Below are 20,363 nucleotides of genomic sequence, written 5' to 3' on the forward strand. Positions count from 1 at the left end.
TTCCCCAACTTGCAGACAGCTTTTTACAGGAAGAAGAGTCAATGTTGTTTTAATCCATGTTAAAGGCTTCAAACAGTTGAAAAATGTCTCCCAGTTCAATTGAGTTTAATGTGAGACCAAATATTCATTATAGGGTTCAAATCTGGGCCCGGCCAAAACATGAGCCTGAAGTCCATCAGGAAGACCATGCTTCACTGTGGTAGTGATGCATTTATTACTATATGTTACACCATATTTTCGAAGGCACCACTCTGGAGCATCACCACGCAACTCGTGTTTCATTGTGATTTATCACACCACACACAACTTCCCATATTCTGGCAAAAACTTAATTCTGTCTTTGATGCTTTTCTAAGACAGCTATGGCTTTTTAAGTAGTGCATTTGTTAATTTCCTGACTTTGTGCTTAAGACAATTAAAAGCTTAGATTAGTGTAGATGAATGGTGTTTAACAACTCTTTTCTCTACACAATAGTCATCACTGTAATTCCTTTGCAAAGGTTACGAGTGCGTGTTTGATCCGAGCTCGAGCACAGTGTAATTTGTTGGTTCTCGAGCAGCCGACTGTTCCGCACGGAACCCTCCAGGCCATCGTAAATCTGGGCCCCGTCTCAAACTGCTGTTGTTTTGCGGTCCCACCTGTGTGTGGTTTAGTGGTTAACTGAGCTTCTGTCTGCAGCTGATAGTTCAGTGTTCCCCGAGCGAGAACACAGAGAGGGAAAACAGAGCGAAAGGGAGAAGCGATCTGTTTGTCTGATCCTAAATCCTAAACACTACTGAGTGATTGTAAATAATAAAGTGCAAAAGCACATTAGTGAGTGGAGTTAGTGGAGAGTCCTGAGAGAAGAATTTGGGCATAGGATTGTTCCATCAGTGAGAGGAAAACTGGCAGGTGTATGTTTGGAGAGCAGGGCACAGACGGGCATTAAGGCAGTGTGATTATGTGGCAGCGGTACACGAATGAGATCACATAAATCAGCTGGCACAGACTGAGGGTTCTGCTAACACACACATGAAGTCAAATTTACAGATGACATATAAAATATCTCAATGTTTTATAAGACAACAAGATTAAATGGAGACTTTTGATATTAAAGTCTACAATCAAAAGTCAGCGATACCAATATGAACTCAAACATATCTCATCAAATTCTTCAATGACCAAACTGAAAAAAAAGATATACTCGTACTCTTTTGTCTACTCAATTTTTTATACGAATATGCTGTGGTTCAGTATTCAGTATCAGAATGTTTGGGTCAGTAAGATTTAAGAAGTGATTTTTTATTTATTCAGCTAGGATGCATTAAATGTATCAAAAGTGACAGCAAAAACATTTATAATATTTTTTAAGCAAAAATGTTCTGTTCTTTTGAACTTTCTATTCATCAATTTATCATGAAAAAAAGGTAACGGTTTATTTTCCACAAAAAATATTAAGCAGCACAACTGTTTTCGATATTGATAATAATAATAAGAGATGATGCTGAAAATTCAGCTTTGCCATCACAGGAATAAATTACATAAAATAAATTAAACAATACATTACAATATATTAAAATAAAAGAGTTATTTGAAATTGTGATAATTTAACAATAATGTAATTTTAATAAACCCAATAACACCAATAGCAGAGACAACTCTCTGTCTTTCATTTTAAACTCTGGTTCAGTATTTAATTACTGCCAACCTCCAAAACTCATTATCAATGCTGGCATTCTCGTGTCTATGTTCATACATCTTTACCCTTTTATCTCTTATTCAATGCCATTCTTTACACTTATATTGACATTCCAGATCTAAAGGCACGACTCACTATACACTAAAAAGAATGTCAAAGGTATATACAGGAAGAGTTTGCACAAACATACTTCACATTACATTTACATTTTACAGATGCTTTTATCCACAGTCCAGTGAAGTTTTCATCAGGTGAGAGTTAAAACAAACTAGCCTACAACCCCACTGAAGAAGAAAAAACTCACTCAACAACAGGACGTCCTGCTCATGTGAAGACAAGCGAGCGCAAGAGCACCGCTCACAGCAAATCAAACACAAGCAGCTGCACTTGAACATCAAATGAGCACAATTAACTTTTCATATGCTTTCCCTCATTATATCAAGAGGAAACTGAGAGATCATCCCGTGCATATCCAACCACAGCAGTGCGGTAACAATTCTTTGAAATGCTCTTCTAATTACACCAATCACAAAAGCTCTCTGTAATCCAATTAGGAAACAGCACCACCTGAGCAGTGTTGAAGTCTTCTGGATTTACATGTGATGAAAAGGTGAAGACAACCATTATTATATTATATTATATTATATTATATTATATTATATTATATTATATTATATTATATTATATTATATTATATTTTATTTTATTTTATTTTATTCTTCTTTCCTTTAGAAAAAAAGGAGACAGAGATGAGACATTTGATTAGATAGAATTAGATAGAAGATTGATTAGAAATGTTCAAGTTCATATTGAAATCTTTGACTTTTGATATTTTGGCACATCTGAGCATAGATTGAGACATTGTGGAGGTCTCTTCTGAACTTCTACAGGAGAGAGATGCAATTCTTTTCATGAGAAAAATCTGAAAAGCTATTCAGATAAGAAAAGTCTCCATTTGACCTCTATTTAATCTCATCGCTTTCTAGGGAGAAATATTTGAGTTAAAAAAGGGATCTCATTTCTCATTTTTCTTTCCTATGGGTGCAAAAGTGCATCCTGTTGTCCCTAACATACATTTGATGTCACACCATATGCTGTGGTGTTGCCACCAATGGAATGCAAACTTTAGCTAAAGAAAAAGGCAAAAATCCTCTCATGACAGCTGAATTTTTAGGCTAATTAAAGTGGGGTTTGGCGTCTGGATGCTGCTGGGCCAGGGGAGTCCAGAGCCCGAGGGCTGGTCAGAGTCATCCTAGCTCTGGGCAAGCAGCCGCAGCAGAGGGAAGGTTTATAGAGAATTCCCTTTTACAAGCATCGAACAATAAGTGGCTGTCAGTCTCAGGTCTGGGCTCTATGCCTCTTGGTCTAGAGAGACCACCACGGAGGAAGGGGGGGCTCCCTCAACTCCCTCAAATTCCCACTCCTCATCCGCTTTCTCATTGTCTCTCTATTTATAGATTCATAAAATCGCTCTGACATGAAATGCAATTCAATACGTGGTTCTCCTGCACTTTTACAGTGTGAGGGATCTCCAGGCGCTTGTGGGGGACTTAGACTTCAAAGCCGAGTCCTTGGCAAATCGCAAAGTCTTAAGTCTTCATTCAAGTGTTCCAGAGAGGCCTGCTCCCTTCTAGCTGTGTCCTTGGGTTGAGGATTCCTCTCTGCAGGAGTACAGAGGGTGTGTGTGTTTGTTTTGAGAGAATAGATGTGGGATACATCTGGAGGTCTACTCCATGACATTGATGTTGTGTTAATGTTACACGATTGTGTCGTAAACGGAAAATATCCAGAGAGTTCTAGACGAATAACCTCGACCAGACGGTTGTCACTCTTTGAATCCTGCCAACTATCTTTAATAATGCAATCTTTCATCTACACCTCATTAGAAAATAAAAAACACACGTAGCCTGTGTTAGCACACGTAAATGAGCTATGAAACTCTGGCAGTGGCACTCACCATGCGCTGCTGGGCCGACATCAGGCTCTCCCAGTCAGATTCGGGCGGCACGCTGCTGCTGATTGGCTGAAGCTCCTCCAGGGGAGGTTTGTTGTGGAGCAGATTGTGCAGGGGCAGCTGAGGGGCGACTAGCGACTCAGAGTTCTCTTCCTTCTCCCAGGACATGCGCTCCTGATTCAATCCATCCTCACCTCCGTCAGGGGTCGAGGCAAATGGAGAAGTGGCTTGCTTTGAAGACATGATTCTGCTGAGAGAAGAGCAGAGGAAAAGTGTCAGAAAACATATTCAAACTTCCAATGCAACAACATAATTCCGAATAAAGAGTCTCACAGAGTCAGACAGGAAATGCTGGAGCTCGGCTTTCATTCTCTACGAGTGCTCTCACATCACATATATGAAGTTGGCAGCCGTTCTGAGCCTCCACGCCACATCTAACCCCACGATTGAACCGGTATCATTGCTGGGGAGATCCTATCAATGGCTCTGGGCTTAGTGCGGGGAATACGGCATGCACTGGGGTCCCTCTTAATCCTTTGTTTAATGTAAATGGACGTGCTGAGCTACGGCTGGAGAGCTGCCTGAGGCAGGCCCGATCCCCCCGCCCCATGGCTGATTACCGCACTAAGAGGGTTACCATACCATATAACACGCTCTCATTAAAGCACTAACCCTGCCACCAACCACAAAAAGAGCGGTGACGCTGAGACGCTGACACTTAACGGGAATTTGGTCATTACATTCATACTGAGTCTATAAATGTGCCATTTTCCTTCATTTTGTTGTAATTGTGCTTTTCTGCTTTTGCAATTGTACTTAGGAATTAATGCAAGTAGGCTGCTGTGGCAGATGGGAGGTAACTTTTAAGATTTATAGCAAATTTCCCATTTCGCAAAATAGGGTTGGTAAATGCATTTGTTTCAAACTAAAGTCATCATGTCATATATCATAAAACTCAACCAAGTTTCTTTAATCCCACAAACTTGATTTTCAGTGCTAGAATAAAATAAAATAAAATAAAATAAAATAAAATAAAATAAAATAAAATAAAATAAAATAAAATAAAATAAAATAAAATAAAATAAAATAAAATAAAATAAAATAAAATAAATAAAAATAAAAATAAAAATAAAATAAAATAATCAACAGGTCATTTGTGTTTTTATGACAATTAATAAAATCACTCTACTACTGCTAAGGAAATGAATACTTAAACTGCTAATTGAATTAAACGCTTGATCTAAATACTTAATCAAAACACTCCAACTGATCTAATGAGTTGAGAATCAGCCAGCACACAACTTTTCTACCGGCCTTTAAATTGTCTACTCAGAGATAGTAATTTACACTAGACAGCCAGCACCCATCATGAACAATGACATACACACGACTGCTGACCACAGTGATGAGCATTATTGTTTTGAGTCTGAAATGTCCAGAGTCTACGAAAGGCTATGGAAGTTGAAAGCGCTGCAGCTAGCCACATTAGCATGGACAAAGGGCATGGGCGTTCTAGGTCAAGGGCTGCAGGTGAGCTAATGTCCTTCCACTGCCCACTGAGACTGCAGAGAGATGAGAGAGAGGCAGGCTGGGTAATGAAGGAAGCCCAAGGTGCCTCCAGAACTCCATCTCCAGCCCTGCCAAGTTTTCCAGCATGTGGCTCATCGTGGGACGAAAACAAATTTGACACCGGGAGAGATTATTTTAACACCAAACTGTGAGTTAATCTGTTCATGTGCGTGCGGCGGCCGTGCACTCCGGCGCATGAGGGATGTGTGGGTTGCAACGGGCTGTCAGGCCCAATTGCTCTCAGGCCCTTTAAAGTATGACTACTTCATTTGAAGATGTGCCATCAATTTGCACACATGGCTGAGCACTTAAGCCTCACACTCTCAATATGAATTGTTTAATACAGTTCGGTAAGTGAGCTTTAAAAAAAAAAAAAGCCTCAAGCTACTATTGTTTCATGCTAGCTGCAGTAATATTAATTGTGTTATGCTTACCAAAGAAATATATATTAAAATAATACATACACATCCACAAAGTCTTGGATGAGCTCTGCGGAAGCCAACAGAAGTGGACAATGGAAGTCAATGGAAGTTAATCAAGCGGGATACCGCAGCTGTGCAAACAAGCTAAGTCTGTTAGTTAGCGCAGAGGAAGGCACCAGAGACCAGACCGCTCCGCACCCCTATTTTCTTTAGCGAGACCAAGGCCTCAATTTTAATCAGCCAATAAACTGTTTCCTGTAATTATATCAAACAGAAAGTGATCTCTTAAATTGTAGAGCGTTAATTGAAAATCAAATTTAAGAGCAAAGTTCAGAGCGCCGAACGGCATGTGAAAGGGGCGCGCAACGGCTAGAGGAAGAGAAAGTGAGGGAGAGAGAGAGAGATTTTTTATTCATGGATCCAAAGAGCCGGAGCTTCTAGCACAACAACCCCCACCTTCATCTTCAATGGACTGCGAGCGAAACAAAGCACTTCTTTTGTATTACACAGTAAATCAAGTGGTATTATTTTACCTCTAAAATATTCAGTCTCTCAGGCCTTTCCCTCCAGTCTCTAGCCATCAGTCAAACTGCTGAGGCATGATAGTGAGAGAGAGAGAGAGAGAGAGAGAGAGAGAGAGAGAGAGAGAGAGAGAGAGAGAGAGAGAGAGAGCGAGAGCGAGAGAGGGGCTGACTCCATCCTCCTGTAACATGTGTCTACAGCAATTTTACTCGAAAACGCAACAGATCTGAGCCAAGGCCCCGTAACAGTATTTGTCAGTTGGAGTTAATAATTCATTAGGAGAGCTGGGAGGGCAGCTCAGCCCGTGAGTGCTGGGGTTCATGAGTTTTGCCCCCCATTCCCTCCCAACCATAACACCCCCCACCCCACTCACATCCACACGGCTAATCTGCACCCACGGCTGAGAATGGAACAATGTGGCCGCCATTTAGCTGGAATAAAGGCCTGATTCCTAGAAGGGTTTTTCCTTTAAGCGCACTTCAAAATCATTTAATTTCTCCCTACGACCCATAAAACAAAAATCAGTATGTGGTGTATGACGGAGGAGGGGAAATAGCCCCGACGCCATCGTATTTCATCAAATTAAATGGTGTTTTACGTTGAGAGAAACACCCATGGAACAGTCCTGTGAGCAACCGCAGCGCTTCCCTTTATTCGTATTAATAATTCAATCTGTTTCTTCAGTAAATAAGTCCGATCCGTTGGCCTTTGTGCATATTAAGCAGAGAATATATCAGCTAAGCCAGAGTGGCCTCATATGAATTCCTGTCAGCCCTCTCCCTCTCAGGCCTGATTACACAATAACAATGGACAGCTAACAAACCAAACCAATCAATAAGTATAGGGCAGCACAGCTTGTCTTCTTGCAGTCCGAGGGAGAGAGAAAGGCCCCATATATAGCTGACAATATTGCGATACGTTTATGAGGATTAGGAGTTAAGTTCTCGGCATGAGTTCTCATGTAGCCTGGAATGCTTCGACTCATGAATTGTTGCCGCTGCTAACGTATCATCACGCACTGACCTCTGTTTAATTGGTTAGTGGCATTAGAAGACACCCCGCGCTGGTGTTCCTCAGGGGGTCTCATGACTGGGGGCCATGTGTTTTGGGATATCCACTTTCGCCCCTCTCAATCGTTAGAAGCCCCCCGCTCTTCTGTCTCTGCCGTGTCTTTCTGTTGCCCTTTTATAGACAATGGCGATAAGTAACTCCTGAGCTATGGTGTCACTGCTGCCCCCTTCCCCTCGGACACCCCACACCCCCTCAAAACCACAGGCCTTAGCAGACCCCCTAAATCACCAGCCACTCCTGAAAGGAAATATTAGAAGGCAGCTTTTCGCTCCGGCACCACCACCCAGACCTATATGAAGAGAAATAATCAAATAAAAGGGGGTAAAACAAGAGGGCCATTGTTGAAGGAAGTAACGATGGGTGAGCAGAAAAATGGCAAAAGCTGCTTTATGACAGGGCTTCAAGTTTCCACGGGTAACGACACACACACACACACACACACACGCGCGCACGCACAACCGAGCACACGTGTGTACGTTCATGCTTGAGCATACACACACACGCTTTCAAAACAGGCTAATAAGAAATGTAAAGGTAGGGCAGAGAAAGTTACAGGAATGTAAAATGGTGCCTAAAAAAAAAAAAACTTTACTTATGAGATTTTAAAAGGCTAAACAGAAATCTAAAACAGAACACTCCAATGCAATTATTCAAAGTGTAATAGGAAGTGTTTGCATCTGAAAGGAAATTGTAAAAAAAAAAAAAAGAAAGAAAAAAGAGCAACTGTGTATTGTGTAGTATTCCTGCAGTGAGGATTATAATAATACGCTTTTATGATAATTGTGTTGGTCTCTTGAGTGTAAACAGTGAGTTGTAAATGATCAGACAACACCAACAAAACAAGTAAAAAAAAAAATACACCCTGACAAAGTAATACTGATTTACGTTTATCTCTTCTTTTTTTTAACAACAGCAGCTGCTGCAGCCATAAAGGCCGGTGAGTGTTCAATTACTAAGTCATCGATACTTAGTATACATAAAATGAAGATAAAATTCTCTCTCATTAATACTAAAAATGACTACAGAGATTTCTGTCACAAATACGCACACATGAACTGGTTTCCCACAGGGAGTGAGAACAGGAGTGCGAGACATACAGTGGCATGAGTTTGCATATGTGTCTTTGTGTGAGTGTCTCTCTGACAGCAGATCACACAGGTGACAGCACAGACTCTCAAGGTCCTCACCTCCTATAATCATCCCTCTGTCACCTGTGAAACCTGGGCTGGAAAATTATCATCCCTGCTGTAGCTGTTTAGCACCTTCAAATTATCACCTTCCATTGTACCGGAGCAGTCTAGCGATCCATGAACAATCATCAGGACAGAAGGAAAGAACGTTGCTTCTCTGAACAAGGGCTTCTGATCAAAAAGTGTTACTGAGTAGAAATATCAATAGAAAACAAGCATTTATTCTTAATCTATTTTGATATCTCCTCTTATTGCATTGTTTATTGATTTATAAGTAAACAAACAACTAAATAAATATAAATATTATTTAGAATTATTATACAGAATTATTATTTAGAATTGTTTTATTATTATGTATTGTTATAATTATCATTGAATAAATAAGAAAAGAAAAAATCACTTTTAAAACCATCAAAAATGTAAACAAATAAATGAATAATTATTTGTAATAATAGTAAATATATATGAATAAAAATAAAAATATAATAATTACATAAAATACATTTAAAATATTTATTTATGAATAATATAATATTTCAATAATAATAATTATTATTATTATTGAAGAAATAAATTATACATTTAATTTACCGGATGGGAGTGTAACACACTTATGGAAATAGTGAAACTAAGATGCCTCTAATAATCTGAGAAAGCACTTTCAAAAGCATTTTTTTAAATACATTTTTTTTATGTACCTCATAAATGTTAACCATACAACCCTTAAAGTCAACTATGACAGCTCCTTCACCACACATCACTCACTCCTCTACTGTCTTTAAACTGTTGCTCCATATCCAACTTAAAATACAAAACACTTCAAATTTACAAGAAGTACCAAGTAAGTCTTTTCTAAAAGTGCACTCTGTATATTAAGCATAGCTTGTGTAATAATTATTCAACAAAAAGAAAGAGAATTGTGAGGAAAAATATTCTTTGATCATTAGCTCAAGCACCCTGTCACTGTCCTCACTGTGAAAGTGAGATGTGTGTGTGAATGAGCGTGCATCAGGTGTGTACACTCACATACTGTCTCCCTCAGCCTGTTTGGCCGCTCCTGTCCTTCTCTGTTCTTCACACACCACTTCAGAGCTGGATGGCATAACACTTCCTCAAATTCTGGCACACACAAACACACACAAAAACACTCGAGCACAGACAGGCCGTTCGTCCCAGCCACGGCACGTCTTGTCAGAACACATCCGACGGCACGCTGAACGGAGTACGTTCTCGCACATGAACGGAGCCACCGGCAGAGCAGCTGTTAAGCTCCTCCGCTTACACACACACACACACAGTCTCACTCGCACACGTGTCTCTTTCAGTTCCTGCACGGCCGGAGACGATTCCGAGACACAAGAAAAGCAGCTCGCCGTCTTTTCTGTCTCTCTTCGTCCCTCGCTCGGGGCCTTACGGGACGGCAGTTCCCAAAGTGCCTGGTGTCAGTGCTGCAGTTAAGCAAACTTTACAGCCACTGAAGCCATCAAGCAACACAGCCTATTTGCTGAGCAACAGTGGAGCTTTGTGGTTTCCCTCACAGTTGACAGTAAGTTATGAGCCCTTTGTGAGTGCAGGGGAAGGAAAACAGAGATCGGAATTTGGCAGGAAAATATAATACAGAATTCTCCTGTCTGTTGAACCTGTTTTTTTTTGTTTTTTTCATTCTTTCTTTCTGTTTGTCTCTCTCTCTCTCTTACTCTCTCTGTCCCGCTCTTCTTTTTTTGTGTGTGGAAACAATCAAGCATTGTTGGGGGAAAGAAAAGCAACTCTGACAGATGAAATATAGTGGGGGCCCCTTTTTGGAAAAACAGTAAACAAAGCACCATTCAAGGACAGGTCCTCTCTGTCATTTATAAAGATACTTTTCTTCAGAGCGGCTGACTTTATAGCAAAGGAGTCAACAAATCGTGTGTAAAATCTCCCACAGTCCACTGTGACGAGGACAGAAGACAGAGACCGAATGAAGTGTTAATGCTAAAGATAGACAGAGGAAAGGGGCCTTATATTGCTCGGTTGCACAATAAACAAATTAAACAAGATGGAGGGTGATAGACTGGGGAAAAAAGGGCAAAACGGGGGATACACAAAAGTGACTAGCCAAAAAAAACTTTTTTCCATACTAGCCAAAAAACGGGGACAATGGCTAATTATGAGGGAGTAATTTTGCCGCCAGAGGACTGGAGAGAATGAATGGACACATGAAAGGCTGAGGGCTATTCAAGCCCATGTCAGCGAGAACTGTATGCCTACAGTCTTCAGCCTGGAGCGCATGAGGTCATCATTGGCACCCCGTGCCCAGAAAAACTTGGGCTGGTACAACTGCCGTTTGGACATCTGGAATGCCGGCACACAGTGCCCTGCTTTTTCCAGCCACTGTCCCCTTAATTCCTTTCTTTTCCAAAAATAGTTTTTTTTTTTTTTTTTTTTTACCAGTCGCTAGTCAACCAAATTGGAAAATTTGCAGCGTCTAATGAAAAGAATAGCAGTTTTGTTCCCTTTCATTCTCATCTCATAAATGGGATTTCTGTGGAGTAGGAAAACTAAGGAAATTACCTTCGATGCTGTGCTATTCAGGGTGGACAACAGCTCCTTAATTATCACTAGTCCCATCCCTAACTCTTCCACATGCTTTTTATTTTATTTTATTTTATTTTATTTTATTTTATTTTATTTTATTTTATTTTATTTTATTTTATTTTATTTTATTTTATTTTATTTATTTTATTTTATTTTATTTTATTTATACTGTGACCTAAACTGCCCTTGTTTCTTATGCTTTCCAATGTTCTCTCTCCTGAATTATCATTATATATATATATAGCCAGGACACATCTTGAAGATCTATGATTAAGCCTTATTATGTTGGGGCAAGTGACATTGATTGCTGATTTAAACCTCTGAAACTAATTCATTCGCCCCTGTTCAAATGAAAGCATGGGCAACAGTGTGTGGCCACGGTGACAGGTCGGACGAAGGCGGCTGAATGAAAAACCCTGCTAAACGAACGGTTGGCACTCATGTCTGTCAGGAGATGGTTAGAAGTAACCAACATGACTGACAGCCGATACAAAAAAAAGAGAGAGAGAGAGGAGAGAGAGAGAGAGAGAGAGAGAGAGAGAGAGAGAGAGAGAGAGAGAGAGAGAGAGAGAGAGAGAGAGAGAGAGAGAGAGAGAGAGAGAGAGAAAAGAGAGGGTGAGAGGGAGAGTCCGTCCATCGATCTGTGTAATTGCCACGAAAATCTGAGTCAGAGAGTACATGAAGGGTTGATGTTTTAGCAATGCTAAGATGAAGCGGCACAGGGAAAAAGCGGTAAAGTGAATACGAAACATGCTGCACCACGGACTAATAAAACCGGGAGTTGACAAGCATGGTTGAACAGAAAAATGTGCAGTAGATTTGTACCCAGGCCAGAAAGCAGGCACATTACTGGATTAGCCGCTGACTGATACAGAAAATGTCTCACCCGTCTACTATTAAACCGTAAGTCTGACCAACTCACACACTCCCGTTTCAGATGAAACAGCACAGTAGTGTCTTAAAAATGTTCTCAACAAGCTGGAAAAATATCTGACTGGAGTCTAGCTAAAAAAATTTGAAAAAACTCTACGGTCTGTGACGGGCTTCCTCAGCAAGCTGTAAGTAGCATTACATCGGTCTGCTCCATTCTGAAACACGATCCGTGCAGCAGCCGCAAGCAGTTAGAACTTAAGTGTAGTCATGTTGACTAACACCTTCGTCTCTCTTTCTTTCCTTCTTTCCACCCTGCTCTCCTTTTCCTGGCAGGGAAAGACACATGCATCATGACAGGCTTTCAGAATGAAATCATTAACTAAATTGCTTTCTTTTAAAAAACCGCAAGTGTGTGACGGGGTGGGTTGTATCTGTCTCTGGCTGCTGTCCACCGCTTTTGGGTTCGGGCTCGGCCTCTGTTGTGGTTCGTCGTCGCCACAGCCATCCCACTCTGTGCGGCGGGGACCGGGCTCTGTGATTTGCCTGGGCCCCTGTATGAAATAATCGAGTAATCTCAACCCCACTCCCCGAATTCACAAGCCCTGCCTGCCAGCAACACAAAGAGGCCTTTTGTGCTCCAGAATGTGTGTGTGTTCTCAATACTGACTGTATGGATCATCAGCCCTGAATCAATCAAAAACATATTAAACAAATACACATTTTGAGCTGGGCCATTCAGCAGAGGGTTTGTGGGAAGAGTGAGTGAGCAGTGAGCAAATTAACACCACTTCTGTTTGTCATCGAAGCAAAGAGCAACCCGGATCGCTAACGTATTTATGAACGAGAGTGTAGTGGTGTATGATGTGCTTTTCAGTCAGAAAAAGGCTGAGAGAAAGAGAAAATTGAAAGCAAACTATAAAACAAAAGAAAATATCCATGTGCCCTCTGACAGCAAGGAGGTGAATGACCCAGGACAAAAAAAAAGAGACTGTAGCATCTAGTCTTTGGTAACATTGTATCTGGCACAGAAAGACTTGAATAAGCAAAGCAAACAGAGGGAAAGTAAATAGGTAGCGAAGGCCAGACAAATATTTGATAAGCGGGTAGGTATTGTGGCAGTGTGGGACGTGTGGCACAGGTCTTCCCTCCCTTCCCCTCCTCCTCCCCTTTATCCCTCTCAGTTTCTGCGTGCGAGGCAGCAGATGTGTCTTTCACAGCCTGCGGAGTGTGCAACCAATCGGCAAACAATAGCTAGCCACTGACAAAGGTCATCTTTCGCAATCCGCGCGTTATCAGAGACTAAAAAAACAGCGAGCACGCAGCTAGTCTGTGCTCAACGCACGTCGCATGGCACCCTGACTGTGTCTGTGTGTGTGTTTTAACCCCTCACTACAATGCTACTTGATCCTTCTTAATAAGCCAATTACACAAGTTTAAGCCACCTCTTTGACCTCGAGTTAAGCTAACAGTTGGTGTAAACAAGTGAAATCCTATTAACCTAATAATATACACGGAACCAGGCGGCAGCGGCCAGCAGTTCAGGCGCCAAAGCCTCTTGGAGTCTTAACTACAGCGAGTTTGGTCCACCGGAGCAACAGTGGACATGAGCTTTGTGCTCCCAAACAGGGTCATAAGTTAATCCGCAGCGGTTATTAGAGTACTTGTCAGAATGGATGTGCTAATTTAGCTAGCCTGTATTAAGCCTCTCCACTTAGACGCCTAAAAACAAACACGTCCTCTGTCATTACATTAATACACATTTAAGACTTGAAACTCCTGAAATGAACACTAATTAGAGCTTAAACAGACCCCATAATTCAGCAGTTACAAAGAAACAGAGAGAGTGCCTTTTATCTCACTAGTGCTGCGGCTAACAATTTAGCATTGTGTTGATGAGCTCGTTTCATTTACTGTGGCGGCATTTAACTTTCTAACTGTTCCTCTCATGATCATAGAGGAAAAAACTAACTTGGGGATTTATTTTTTATGAATCCATCTTCTAAGTGTTTCCTCTTGAAATCGAGAGCTGCATTATTCATAAAAGTGCTGCATTTTAAAGGCGACAAACAACACATTTTATGCAGCGTTATGAAAGCATAATGCCGGCAGATTCTCCTTCTGTTTTGTTCTGATGTCACCTCCACAGCAAATGGAGACAGTTTTAGGGTAAATATTTAAGAGTGGGCCATTTAGCTACATACAATTTAAGCATGCAGGGAGTGTGTGTGTGTGTGTACTACCCACCAGGAGTAATTTCTGGGGAGAACTGTATAGACGGCTCACACACTGTATTCTTACATTTTAGTGTGAGTGTGAGTGCTGGTTAGCTTATTTTACTATAATGTTGTAGTGCTAGAGGCATACATGTATTCAAAGCACCATAACTGCTTCTTGATGTAACCACTCCCTGTGTGGCTGTTTTCAGTGTTTTAAAAAAAAACTGTTTTCTAACATTGATAAGAAGAGTTTCGGGTTGCAGCAAATCAATATTATTAGAATGATTTCTGAAGGATCATGTGACACTGACTGGATGACTGAAGACTAGACTAATGACAGCTGAAAAATCAGTTTTGCCATTACAGAAATAAATTATATTTTAAAGCATTAAAACATAAAATGGATATTTTAAATTGTCATAATATTTCAAAATATTACTGCATTTTTTATCAAACTTAACAATTGTAAGGAACAAATAATCATTTTGGGGTTGTTATTCGCTGAAAGTCTTCATGAATTTATGAAAAAGAAAACTGTTATTAAAAAAAAAACAGCGTGAACATCCTTCACAACGTCTTCTTTTGTGTTCCACAGAAAAAAGGAAATCATACAGGTTTAGAACTAAATGAGAGCGAGTAAATTACAGAATTGAAATTTTGGGGTGAACTATCCCTTCAGCAGCTCTAACTGTTCTTGGCTTAAGGAAAAAAAAGTTTGAAAAAAGTTTGTGACTGACAGGTTAGGTAATTTAATGCTACCACTTCACTGGGCCGTCTACTTTTAACACTGAGTATCTCTTGGCCAGTTAGGGAGCATCTGTCTGTCTCTGAGTCTCTGTGTAATGTGGTATGTCACATTATGAGCTCAGGAGTCAAGTGTAGATTACAGCGCTCTGTAGCACCCTTGCTATTAAACTGTTGGGAGAGCAGCTTGACATTCGCAGGGCGAGAGGAGGTGTGTTTGTGTGTGTGAGTGATTATGTAGTAGACCCAGAGGCCAAGGTTTGGAGACAGAGAGCAGCTTCAACAATGTTCAAGCACTTACTTTATCCTCTCTCTCTCTCTCTCTCTCTCTCTCTTAAAACCGTGACACTCTTTCCCATCCAACTACCACCTATCAGTCTCAGAATTTGCATCATGGTCCCTTTAAAAAGGCCGGTCAGAGCGAGCTGGAGAAAATACCTCATGCTGAGCAATTTATAACCTCCCAGCAGAGACCTCATTGTATGTTTACAGTAAAACCGCTGGTCAATGCTTCATCAGCTGACCTGGCCTGAAACTGAGCCAGAAAACTCCATCTTATAGCACACACACACACACACACACACACACACACACACACACACACACACACACACACACAGGCATACAGGCATACACTCAGGGAATAAAACAAAGGCACCATAATGGGATCGCATTGTTCGCCCCTTTCAAGCGTGCTATTATTTCCAGCTAATGGCATCCACTGGCCCTCTCTCATTACTTGAGTGGGTCTTGAACAAGCCTCTCGTTTGATACAGTTAGAGTTAATGCACTATGAACAGATACACTGCTAGTCATCAGCGATCTGCATATTCAATAACTTCCGTAATTACAGCTGCAATTCATCAGATCCAATCTGATTGCAGAGGGGAAGAGAGAGAGAGAGAAAGCGAGGTTTGATTCCTGGAGGACACAATCTAATCACAAAACTAACATGATAATTGAAATCTAAATTGAAAGGGTTGGTGAGCCATGCACAACTGTGTTGAGGCAGATAGGGCGGAAGTACTTGTGCCTTGAAAGCAGAGGAGAGGAATAAAAGATTCTGATGGAGGGAGAGAGAGAGAGAGAGAGAGAGAGAGAGAGAGAGAGAGAGAGAGAGAGAGAGAGAGAGAGAGAGAGAGAGAGAGAGAGGGAGGGATGAGGGAGGGGGGGGGTGAAATGGCTGGAAGACAAGCTCAAGGACCAGTGAGTCATCACAGAGCAGTTTTGTTAAGACTCATTGTGTTGAACGATGTAAAGGACAATCATGAACCATTTGGCATGTCACAAAATATTATTGTGAGCCAAAAACATGAGGCAAACTGAAACTCAAGTATGTCCACTTTATAGATGTCTATTAATGTGAGTGCACAATACTGGGTTAAGTAAAAAGAAAATGTTATCGAAACCGTGTGTTCATTTTAGAATTTTTTTTTTATAAAATAAATGAGATTTTAATCTTAGTTAAATAAGATTAATATAATCTTATTTTAATATAGATTTTAATATAGTTTATATTTATATTGATTTTGATGTGCGTGTTAAAAAAAGGATTTATATGTTTGTGTTAAAAAAGGAATATAGATCAAATGAAAAAGGAGATACAATTGAGAAAGTCTATTGTCAAGGCACTTGTATTCTAGGGTGGCTTAACTAAGAACTGTTTTACATGCCAAACTGATAAGGTAATCATATAAAAAATCCATTTAGAATTTAGCTGAGTCAGGCTCAGTATAGTGCATGATTTACAAATTATGATCTGATGAGTCAGAAACGTCCATACAGAAAACAAGAGGTTCACACAATTGTGCAGGTGGGTGATGGGGTTCATCATGTGTTCACATCATTTCCTTTCCTATCCGTCTTTCAACCGTCGTCATGCAAAGCAGAGAGCTTTACAATCTCTCCCATCTGCTAGGCTCCTCCTCAGCCCTCAATAACAGTTACTCAGTAATGCCAAATTCATTAACCTGTGCTGCTGTTACAGTGGCCCTGACCATAAATTAGGTTAATGTGAGCAGACATATTCCACTGCTAATAGGGGATATAAAATGAAAGAGGGACACAGAGGGACAGAGATTGTAGATCATAAACATATTGTCCCTGACAAAAAGCTCTAACGGTTCTTTGTTCGCTTGCATGACAAATGTTTTTTGAAGGACGGACAAACAGTCTGGAAAGATGAATGTGCAAATAATGTAATATTAATATGATATATATTTTTTATATATATTCTTACAGAAACTTTTATTGTATAAATTTACTTTAGTATAAGTCACACTCAAAAATGTGGGATGATATGACAGCATTCAAATTGTGATAAACTACTACAAATGTGTGATGTCAGAAAAATATTATTTGTAGATACGCCCCTACTTATGTTGGACAATTACTGTAAATATAGAAAGAGGAGGGAAACAGTTACGTGCAGGCAGGAAAACTGCTAAGGCCGCTGTTATCAGGCGAACAAAGTGCCAGGAACACACAGAGCCATGCAGAAACCTGTTCTCTCCTCTGCCCTCCCTCCCTCTCTCTACACCACTGCACTGGGAATAATGATGGGAATGACTGGAGGACGTCCAAACAACATCTGACTGCTCCTTCTAATTGGAGAAGTTATTTTCTTCCAGATTTTAGGCGTAAATCTAGTGGATGTTTATTCAGAGTCAGTTAGGAACAAGTAGGATTTGGCCGTGCAGCACTTTTGTTCCTGCTTGCTAAACTGCATCGCTTCCCTCTGTTCCTCCCTCTCCATCTCCTTTCAAGAAGTGTCGAAAGGAGCCAATCTGCAGGTCCCGCACCCATGACGGCGCCGAACGAACGTAACACCCAAAACAAACTGCTATTGTTCGGGGAGACACCGACATTTGGTGTCCTTGGATTACATGACGACCTCTCGTCTCCTCTATCCTTCCCTAGTCTTACCAAACAACTTTTACCAAAGAGCCTATTAGGCCAGAATTCCACTTTGTTGTTAAAAAGGGTCTTGTCCTTTCAGAGCGCTAGCTCTTTCACTTCTATTTTTCAATCAAAGGTGGTGGAGGAACACAAGTTCATTGTTCGTCTCGCAGATGGAAGCTAGAGTTACTACGGCAACAGCTCTAATCCCTCTTTTTACCACCTTTCTTTATATTATTGGCCCATCAAGTGGTACCTTTTAACTCAGGAGCTGGAGGGGCCAGCAGCGAAGCTCCCTCTGTCTAATTAGCTGTGATTCTTGCCGCACAGTTCATGTTGAGCTAATCGAACATTTGCAAAATAATGACATACCGGGAGCAGCTATTCCTTCTCCTGAGGCCCTGCTACAAGAATAACAATAATGATTCTATTATGGAAGAGCGGACCTTAAAACGCCATTCGCCCACCATAACAGAGAAGGTAATTGTGCTGGTGTTGTCCACACAATCAACAAGCTATTGTTGGTGACTTGAAAAATAAAGGAGCAGAGAATGGGTGCCACGGTGATTGGTCTGCTCTGCCATGCGGGGCCCATGCTGAATTGTCTGGCAAAGAAGGTCCTTGATAGAACACTGAAAAAAGGGCTTGGATGAAGACAACTGTCTGGCTTTTCTCTTTTTTTGTGTGTCTGGGCCTCTTTCTCTCACCGCTTAAATAACAACCAATCCGCATCAGACCACCACTATTCATTTATTAAATGGGGCTGGGCCACTAAGGAACATCTTTTGGGCAAAGGGGGCTTAGGTTGTCTCCTTGTGCTAGAACCATGAAGATGTGAGCCCATGTTTACACAGAATTATCTCTGTGCATCTTAGTTTCAATAAAAAATGACCTGCCATTCTGATCTATTCTACAATAAAGCAATACATGGGCCTAGGTTAAAAATGTTCAGCCCAGCTGTCACAAAAATAAGGCTCATAAGCCAAACTCAAACATGTCAATGAAGTGACTGATAGCTATAAACAAAATAACTAACCATAGAAAATAATATCAATTAATCATCAGCATGCATGGCGAATGAGCGACAGTCCAGAAGTGCTGGAATCCGATTAAATCACAGCACATTAAAAACTTAAGAGATTTTATTTTCAGCTGCTTCTTTTTTTCGTCTTTCAAATCTAGGTCAGTATGGGCCTGAAAGTTTGAGTAAAATCTGAAACGAGTTTTTGAGAGTGATGAAGGCAGTTAGTCATTTGAATCATGTGCTGACTAGTGTGAGAACGGATCTTTGTTTGCGCGAGCAGAGGCTGAGGGGAGAGGGAATGCTAAGTGGGCCCCCTTTGCCTAGTCAACCTTCAGTGTGCTTCATTTATCTTCATCTTGTTAGAGTAAATTAATTAACAATCTAGCTGTTACACACTTTCTCCTTTCATTACATCAAATAATGGCAGAGATGGAGGAGGAGGTCCTCTCCTCTGGGATTAGCCTACAACTGCTGGAGACATCTCTCTCTGTCTCTCTCTCTCTCTCTCTAAATTTTTCCTCACTCACTCATTCCCACCCATAGGCAAAACTTCCCAGCTATCAATTATTTGACGTGATCAAAGAAATAAATGTCACTGTTCATTATGCCTGTCAATGAAAAATAAATAATTCCATTCTGCTTCTTTTAAAAATTAAATGAAAACAGGGCCTTCACGTTTCTCTGTTTTCACTGTCAATGAAAAAATGCAAATAACTTTTAAATAAAATATTATGCGTGTGTGAGTATTGCTCAGAAACAAATTCTCAGCACCTGATGGAATTTATTCAAAATTTCAAGATGACTATATTGAACACATTTGAAACCGGATTGGTTGGGAGAGTCTGACTCTGACTATTCATACAATTCGTACAGTACACAAATGATTACACACTAGAAACCATTACTAGAAAGTAATTTTCTGTTGTCAGATTTCATGCTATGACATAAAAAGTTTTTGAGTCATTTCTGATCTCTCGGGGAGAAAAATTATCACTTTAAAATAACATTATCATCTACATTGGCTTCCTTGTATGCTACTGCTCATTTGCAAAATATCTCTCCACCAATCACACATTACCTTCCAATGTGGCAGGACATTAGGAGCATGCAATTCTACATTTACTTCAGTTTAATCACATGATTACTCAGAAAAAGAATGAAGGGAAAATGTAATCTTTAGGATGAACTAAAATTGGGTGCTCCATGGTAAGGGTTTGAACATCTTGAAGGATTAGTGAGGAAGCAATAAGGTGTCGCTAACTGTCCTCTCTCAACCTACTGCCCCGTCCCTCCCCTCTAGCCCTGCCCCAAGGTATATAGTAATCCTTCTGCAACAGGTGGCTGAAGTCAAACACAATCCTCCATTCTGTAGCATTAAAGGAAGGCGGCGGGCAGATAAGAGCATCAAGCTGACAATAATCCAGCACACTCAAACAGATCCCGCCAACGGCGATCTAAGTGGGTCACATGTATGCCAACAAATTCATCAGCTGGAAGAATGCATGAATGACAACCTAAAACTATTACAATAGGTGAATTTGAACTTCCAAACTGATGTTACTTTACAGATTATCTACCTCGAGCAAATCAAAGTATGCATTCATTTTTGCCACAGACTGTCCTA

The 20,363-nt window shown here is 40.6% G+C and overlaps 1 protein-coding gene across 12 annotated transcripts in view; it reads right to left on the bottom strand.

Moving 5' to 3' along the window:
* Positions 1 to 20,363, bottom strand: part of sox6 (SRY-box transcription factor 6) — a 147,940-nt gene that overhangs the window by 97,681 nt on the left and 29,896 nt on the right. For 3 of the 12 annotated variants that reach the window (XM_082150030.1, XM_082150032.1, XM_082150031.1), the window contains exons 1-2: positions 9,434 to 13,001; positions 3,637 to 3,883 (exon numbers count right to left, since the gene is read on the bottom strand). In XM_082150030.1, the coding sequence (XP_082006156.1) occupies positions 3,637 to 3,883; positions 9,434 to 9,510 (324 nt within the window). In that variant the 5' untranslated portion in view covers positions 9,511 to 13,001. Of the gene's footprint in view, positions 1 to 3,636; positions 3,884 to 9,433; positions 13,002 to 20,363 lie in introns of those variants that run through there. The other 9 variants (XM_082150039.1, XM_082150037.1, XM_082150040.1 and 6 more) reach the window with 6 other exon arrangements.

Source organism: Leuciscus leuciscus, assembly GCF_965113295.1.
Source record: "Leuciscus leuciscus genome assembly, chromosome: 2".
NCBI classification, from domain to species: domain Eukaryota; kingdom Metazoa; phylum Chordata; class Actinopteri; order Cypriniformes; family Leuciscidae; genus Leuciscus; species Leuciscus leuciscus.